Source organism: Charadrius vociferus, unplaced genomic scaffold (assembly GCF_000708025.1).
Source record: "Charadrius vociferus isolate BGI_N301 unplaced genomic scaffold, ASM70802v2 scaffold477, whole genome shotgun sequence".
Lineage (NCBI taxonomy): Eukaryota > Metazoa > Chordata > Aves > Charadriiformes > Charadriidae > Charadrius > Charadrius vociferus.
In genome coordinates, this window is record NW_009649449.1 from 5,310,167 (window position 1) to 5,318,339 (window position 8,173).

Below are 8,173 nucleotides of genomic sequence, written 5' to 3' on the forward strand. Positions count from 1 at the left end.
GGTCTGTGCTGGCAGGGGCTCTCCCCGCCCGTCGGACGGCAGGGGCCCTGCCGTGGTCGCGGTTGGTTGTCCCGGGTGGGCTGACATCTAACGATCTGTCTGTTGCGTTGTCATCGCCGCCGCGTAGGACCCGGGATGCTGAACAGTCACCCCATGCAACCCAACGGAGAAATGAACGGGGGTCACTCATCCCAGTCCATGGTCTCCGGATCCCACTGCACCCCCCCTCCGCCCTACAACCCCGATCCCAGCCTCGTCAGGTAGGGAAGGCGACCGATGCTCTGTCTGTCTTGTCCTCTGACGTTTCTTGCTGTCGTCCCTCAGTCTAACCTTCCGATCTGTCTAGCAACTGGTCAACTGGCCACTGGTCCCCACTGAGAAATCACTGCTCACGAAATCGCACAGACCATTCTTCTCATCTCAGACACCAAAGCCCAGCTACCTCCCAGTTAGAGACACCCCGATTGCCCTCACATACATCCATCTGGGTAATCCTTGCTGAAGCGAAAATTAAAAGCATCCAAACGAGTCTTTTCCTGCATGTCAAACCGGCACGTAGCTGTGGGACCCTCCCCCTGCCCCCTCCTCGCCAGCAGCGTCTGGAGAGCGGTGCCCGTGGCTCATTTTCACCAGGGACGCCTTAGCAGCTCTGCAGCCACTTTTAAATGGTTCAGTCTTTAAAAAGGCCACCGACGTTCCGCCGGGCGCCCCGGCGAAGCAGTTCGAGGAGAGGTGCGTAGCTGCAGTCCGGGGTGATGCGCAACCCCCCCCTGCCCCACCAGGCTGCCCGCGCTCCGGCACGTCCCCCGCTCCCCCCGCTTATTCCCAGCAAGTTACTCAGCTGAAACCTCTGAGGAGCAGCAGAAAAAGTGTAGTTTTAGGAATGAACATCGTCCCGTGCTTCGCTTTGACGTTAATGGCAGCGGAGGTGACCCGTGGGACGGCAGCAGGCAGGGCCGGAGCGCCGTGGGGCGAACTCCCCGCAGCCTTTGCAGTGACCCCAGACACGGTTTGCCCCCGCAGTGATGGTTGCGAGCACAGCTTTTGTTCATGAGAAGTTAACGCCACTTTATTTTCCAAATTTTTTCTGCAGTTTTTTGACAGGATTGGGGTGTCCAAACTGCATCGACTATTTCACCTCACAAGGGTTACAGAATATTTACCACCTGCAGAACCTATCCATAGAGGTAAATGCTTTGGGAAGATCTGTTCTTACCACTTGTTTCTATCAGCTGTTGATCTGAAAAGGACAAAAGCGTTTTAAAGGAAAGGGAAACCCGTGCACCAACCCGTCACACAGAACATGTGCTCCCCAGGATTTATCCTTCCCGTTTACGCATCCTTTCTGGTCCCTCAGATTTAGCTCAGTCACCGGTAGCAACCACGGTGGTCTCCACTGGTTCTTCCAGACTGTCAAAAACAAAAGAGCTAAAAGATGCCCAGACCAGACCTCAGGTAGATTTTCCACCAGACACAGAAAACCCGTCTGAGGCGCTCAGCAAAATACCCCAACACCCGCTGAGCCCGCGGGAACACCTCCACTGCGCTTCAGGGAGGTTTAAATCTGATCCTACCTCTTCCCCTGTTAATCTTTAAGGCAAAAGAGGCTGAAAGAAGGGAGTTAAGCCCAGGGCACTGGTATTAAGGGAACCCTGGAATGAAATAGCCCAGGTCAGGCAGAAGCCGGCGTGAAAAACGGTAGAGGGAATGCTAGAAATGCCTGAGCTTGCCCGGAGTGTCTGCTGCTGCCGTTCTCGGTTAAAGCGCGGTCTCTCGGTGGCGATACCGAGCGCGGCACCGGGGCAGGGGCTTCTCCGGCCCATCAGGGTGATGAGAAGAAAGGAAAAAAACCAAAAATGTTAATGCCTTTGAGCTGTAGCAAGCCCTGTGAATCCCAGAGTCCGTGTTTCGGCTGAGCCGAAGCTCCTGCCCCGACGCCGTTGTGCCCCCAGGCAGTCTGTAGCGCGGTCGCCTGCCTGGCCGGTACGGCGACCGCGAGGCCACACGTGGGCGATGCAGCTGATGGAGACACGATGATTTTTCATTGGTAGCTGGGGCCAGTTGCGTAACCTTAGTCTGGTTTTGGACCATTTTCTGAACTAACTCCGTGACCATCTGTGAGCTGTCAAAGGAACCGTTTGGTATGGCCAAAACTCGTATCAGGGTGCTGAGCTGTGTGTCCGAGTCGGCATTTGTAATTACTAATTGCATACTCGCTGTCTGCTCTGGTTAACGCTCCCGTGAGTCTCTGTGTTCGGCATTAACGTGGATCTCTGGCAGCTCTCCGCTATGAGGGTGACCGTTCTGGTGAGGGACCCGCACACCGGAGGTTATCGACCTCCTTTGGCTTTACGCCCACAGCCCGTAGCGCGGTACCCGCCCGCCGCTGCACACACCGGTGCATCACTGCGCGACACCGGTCCCCGGGTGCAGAAAAACCCCCCCGGTCCCGGAGCGGGAGAGAAGCCAGTGTGGCCGACGGCTCCTCGCCCAGGGGGAACAGACACGAGGACGCTTCTCATGGTGCTCTGCAACCTGCGTCCCAAGGGGAAAGATCCCCTCCCTCCCACTGTCACATCGGTTTGATGTGAACCCACCCAAAAATGAAAAAAAAAAAAAACCAACCAAAATTTCTAACCTGCAAAGCTGCAGTTTGGGTAACTGGCCGTTGGTTACGCAGGAGGACTGGCCCGCAGGGGATGCACCCGTGGGCTCGGTGCCACGTCCCAGGGCAGGTCCAGCCCCGCCACCACTGGGTGGCATCATGCCCACGTGCACCCCCTGACGCACGAGCTCAGGGGTCCGGGGCTCACTCCCGCCGGTACAGCCGTGTCTCTGCCGGCCATGCCTCAGCAGCGTTGTTCTTCCAGGATCTCGGAGCACTGAAGATCCCGGAGCAGTACAGGATGATCATCTGGAGAGGTCTGCAGGAGCTCAAACAGAGCCACGACTACGGGGCGCAGCAGCTCATCCGCTCCAGCAGCAACGCCTCCACCATCTCCATCGGCAGCTCGGGCGAGCTGCAGCGGCAGCGTGTCATGGAGGCCGTGCACTTCCGCGTGCGCCACACCATCACCATCCCCAACCGCGGCGGGGCCGACGAGTGGGCAGACTTTGGGTTCGACCTCCCGGACTGCAAATCTCGCAAACAGTCCATAAAGGAAGAATTCACGGAGGGAGAGATCAACTGAGGGTCTCCAGGAGGCAGCAGCCCGAGACCGGGGGGGAAACGAAACCCCCCCTGAAAAATATTTTCAGCCTCGGGTGTCTGGAAAAGTCTAATTTTGTTGTCCGGAGGGGAACTGCAAGCGATGTGAGAAAGCGCATCCCCGAGCCGTGCCGGAGGTGGCGAGGAACCCGCGGTGGCTTGGGCAGAGCCGAGGGGCAGAGGGGGCGGCCGAGCCGGGTCACCCAACGCAGCGCGGTCGTTCCACCTGCCGGTGCTTTACGCTGGGTTGTGCTTTAAGGGAGGATCCAATCACCCGGCAGACGTGGCGTAAGGACGACACGCTCTCCTCTCCCCGAGAGCAGCCTTCGTTACCGCTTTCCTACCCCCGTTCCGCATTCTCCGTGGTGTCCAAACCGAGAGCTCTTCATCCCTGCGCTGAGGACCAGTCCTCACCCCTTCCCTTCTCCGTGCAGACATCTGCCAGTGACTGATGCAAAGCGACACAAACTGCTTTCCCGACGGACTGCCAAAAAGTACCCGTTCCCTTCAGTTCTTCGTAGAGCAGAAAAGAACCTGTTTGTCAGTTCCTGATGTGTTCATGTACCTAAATATTTGTGTATATAAACAGAAGCAAATGTACATACAGTATACTCATTGTGCTGTAAGGAAAAAAAGATTTATTTTCATGTAAGCTATAAAAATTGATACTTACTCCTGAGACACTATAGTGTCAAGTAAATTAATTTCATGTTCTAGCATGTAAACATGCCGAAAATCATGTCTCCAGCCTTATCTATTCAAAATTCAATTTTTTTTCCTCCTCTGAATCTCTTTCAGGCAATTGCAGGGGAGGGGGTGAGCCGGTGACTCCTCCCGGGGGGGCAGAGCTCTGGATAATCCCTCCCGGCTCCCCCCGGGGGGGTTGCAGACAGGTGAGCGGGAAAACGGGAGGCGTAAATTTGGTCCCACTATGGAACGAGGAGGTGGACTGGGCGGCCACGTGAGGGCTCTCCAGGGTTTTTTTTTCTGTTCCTGGTCATTTTTTTCCAGGCATAATTTGTCTGTTGATTCGGGCTGAAAAAAAGCCTCAGCAGAAAGCCAGGACACAAGCAGGTGTGTTCCCTCCTCCCTCCCCTACTGCACGCTTTGAGAGGCGACATCCCACAAGAGGTCTCCGAAAGGCGCATCAGAGGGGCTGCGGCTGTGCGGAGGGAGGGCGGGAGGGCAGAGAGCTGCTTCATCTGCCCCTCAACCTCGGGTCGCTCGAGATTTTGGGCAGCCTGAGGGCATCCATGCAGAAACAACGCTGCCAGGCACCTCTCCACTCCTGCACCTCCTCCCCGCGTTGCCTCTGCGATGGAGACCTCCAGAGGCAAACCTACAACTATTTCCCATCTCCCCTGGGATGGGGAAGGAGCTTGGAGACCCTTGGGAAAGCCCCAGACGCTCTAACCAGAGCTCAATTCCCAGCTACGACATTCGGGGCTCGTCCCAGAGATGCGCCTTCTCCTCCTTTCAGGTCAGTATCTGTCCCCACTCGAAGGGGAGGATCGTTGGGAAAACGAGCGTGAACTCCATACGTGCCATAACAGCCGTCCCCGGGCCCAGGTCCTCCCTCCACCGCCTTCGTCTGGGTGTCCACCAGCAGCTCCGAGCCGTGGGCGCGCGGGAGGTGGCCTCCTCCCCCTCCGGCGATGGGCTCCGCTCTGCTCTCCCACCGGGGCTGAGCCCGGTGCGCGCACACCCTCCTCGGGCCATCACACCCCTCCACACCACACCGGAGGAACCCGACTGCTTTGGCGCTGCTGAAATGTGAACCTATGTCCTAAGATAACAGCTAATTAAAGCACTTTAATGCTTTAAAGGTTTTGAAACAATCATTCATGTTTTCAATGTTAACTAAGGCTTCTTCCGGCAGTATTAACTGATACACTCCAACCACGGTATGAATGGTATTTTTTGTAATGTTATCTTTGGAAAATGTGTTATTTTTATAGCTGTGGTTTCTTTTTTTTTTTTTTTTTTTGTAACACAATAAAAGCACATGTGGGAATTGTAACATCTGGCAACTAAAGTCTTGCTTATATTGTATGGAAAGTGTCCTCCTATTCCAGCATAAGCCTTAAAGCGTAAGACCTGGAAGGGTCTGAAGATGCTCTGCTTCACCGCGCCCCCACGAAGCTACGAAGAGACGGGGTTCGGCGCAGGAGCAGCTGCCAAAGCACGAGTGCCGCTAACAGGCCCTCTGCTCCTCACCCACGTCAGGCTGAGGCAGTGGGGAGCTCTCCCCTGCGACTGGGGTTACTGGTCTGGGGGAGTGCCAGCAGTGTGCTCCCCGTGCGCCAGCAGCCTCCCCCCGCCCCGAAAGCTCCGCGCTGCCGTCCCTTCCCAGCGCCGCTCCGAGGGAGGCGGACACCCCGCAGGAGTCGCGCCTGCACACAGCCAGCCTGGAAACCCCGGCAAAAGGAAAAGAAAGCCGCTTGCTGCTAATAAATTGCTGTAGTGAACACAAAGAGGCAAACGGCTACTCCTTCATGGCTAGAACTTTTTTTGTTTTTCAATAAATGACTAGAAAATAGAGAACGAAATTGATAGCAATCTTTATCGTTAAGACATAGCTTTTCTGAGTTTGAAAAATTACACCGTTAAAAACAATTTCCGTGAAAGAACTGTCTTTAGTTACAAATGTCACCGCTATTTCTAGTTTTAGTAATATATATTGCGTTTGTAGGAACTGGAAATTGATTGAACTAAAGAATCTTGCAAGAAGTGTTGTTTATAAACTAACACTCAAGGCGAGAACGTTATTTTAATACAATTAAAAAAGCTTTCAACTACCTTGAAAACCCGCGTGTGAGAAACAGACAAGAACAGTCGGATCTATACATCTGCAATAAGCTCAACACAAGAATAAAAAGGAACAAAGAACCTGGTTGAAAAGCAGACTCGCCTGTTGTTGAAGGCACTATGTTTTTCTGTGGTGTGTATTCCAGATCTGCTGGACTGTAAAAAACATTACCTTTGAAACACGTAATCAGATGTCCTGCCTACACTCCAAGAACATGATTATTAGTTCAGTTTTGCTACTGAAACGTTAACATCCAGCATTTGTATTTAAGCCAGGAAAACAGCAGCCTCCTCCTTGCTGCTGCAGTGAGCAACGCGGCCACCGCTCAGCCCGGGCGCGGAACAACCCACCGGCAGCCGCATGTCCCAGTATCAGATGTTGTACAGGGCCCCTGTCCAAATTCACAGATTGCATTCTGAAAAACCCCTTTAATAATGCAGTGTTTATTACCGAAATGCCCAAGCGCGTTGTTCCTCCTCGGAATAGCCTTAATTTATGGCCTTACTACGAAGTCTCTCATCTCTCTAACGTCGGGACGGTTGCAGCTCTCCCTCTCTGCTTTTTCATTTCTTTTCCTCACCCCTCAAGAAAGTTAGATCATCACTTCTTTTCAAAAAGATTTACAAAACCAGTAAAAAAAACAAACAAAACAATAAATAGGAGGCCCAGAGGCGAGTTCAGCATAGAAGTCACATTCCTGTGTATATTGAAGGGAAATGAGCATGGACCAATCGGATGCTCCTGTATTTTTTTGGAGCGTTATGTCATCTCGCTTGCGATGCTGCCATGAAAGCCACTCACCTGCACCGTTCCCATCACGGCTGGTGGTGGTCTACACCACCTTACCACAGCCTGAGGAGCACTGGTCTTCTCCCAGGGAAACAGAGCTCCACAGCCAGCAGAGCTCTCCAGGAGGAAAAGCCGCCGGGATGAAACTGCCCAGAATTACTCCAGGGCTCTGACCGACACGTTAAGAAACATCCGCAGCCTCAGCACTGAGCGCCTCTTGTTCAAAAGTGCCTCCGACTTCTGGGCATTCCCGGCGGAAACATCAAAACCGCAAGTCTTACTATCAGGTTACAGTGGAGACATCACCAGGTGGAACGACCTCACTGTAGCAGAGCTTAACGGTTATCCTTCACCTCAGGACCCAGCAGCGTGCATCACATTATCTCCGTCTTGATTACAGATGAATCTAATGCTTCATTGCGCAAGTCAACAGCAGATCCGTTTCTCCAGGACTGTTCAGCAGCTGCAGCGACCTGAATCGTCCAGAGAAACTGCTCTTTGGTTATCACGGGGGGTTCCTTGCCTGCAGGGACAGGAACAAAGCACTGGGTGAAACCCGTATCATCACCTGCTCTGCCTTTCAGCGTATCGCTGCCCACCACGGCATCCTTCTTCAGCTCCTGGACCCGGGGCCTCAGATTTTAAAAAGAAAGTTTCAGCCTCCTCTCTTTTCTGTCCTGTGACTAAAATCCTATATTTTTGTCCATGCAGCCAGCAGAACCAAAGTACTTGTATTCCTTCTGGGCAGCCAGGCCTCTAGACGAGGGTCTCCTGCTGTTATAAACGGCTGCTTTCTTCACAAATGCCAGTAAGGTCCAACATCATTTTCCCTCCCAACTTCCATTTCTTCCCAGAACAGAGTTTCAGACCAACACTCCATCCCTCACCCGTCTCACTGACTTCAAAGTGAGAAAAGCAGCGCGCTCCCCAGCGAAGCCGAGCCATTCCCGTTCATTTACCGACACAAGGTTAGCTGTTGGCCGTTCCAGCCAGCAGCTCCCTCGGAGGCTGACCGCCCCACGCAGGGGTGCGCCGAGCTGCACGCACCGTCGCGCTCCACAGGCACCCGCTGAGAACACCAGTGCTCGCTGGGGCGGCAGCCCAGCCCGTGAAACCCCGTCTTTGCTTACGGGGAAGCTCGCTCACCTCCTGCACAACACGGGCCTTAAACTTAACCGTGATGAATCTCATTCCTCGTTTTCACACCCACCCATTCCTTTTCGGGGTTTCAGACACAAACATCCAATTGCAGTTGCTATTGGAACAGCTCCAAGGGCAGTTTTTGCCGAAAAGCGAATCCAAAGCAACACTAGGCTTAATGTAAGCTTTGTCCCACCTTTCAGGGTTCGCAGAAAGTGTCGGAAGAG

At 53.7% G+C, this 8,173-nt stretch overlaps 1 protein-coding gene across 3 annotated transcripts in view; it reads left to right on the forward strand.

Annotated features, from left to right (window-relative positions):
• TP73 (tumor protein p73) overlaps nt 1-3,191 on the forward strand; it is a 34,767-nt gene extending 31,576 nt beyond the window's left edge. For 2 of the 3 annotated variants that reach the window (XM_009889627.1, XM_009889629.1), the window contains 2 exons: nt 1,094-1,187; nt 2,871-3,191. In XM_009889627.1, coding sequence (XP_009887929.1) covers nt 1,094-1,187; nt 2,871-3,191 — 415 coding nt within the window. Of the gene's footprint in view, nt 1-127; nt 261-1,093; nt 1,188-2,870 lie in introns of all 3 variants that reach the window. The other variant, XM_009889628.1, reaches the window with a different exon arrangement.
• The last annotated feature ends 4,982 nt before the right edge of the window (nt 3,192-8,173 follow it).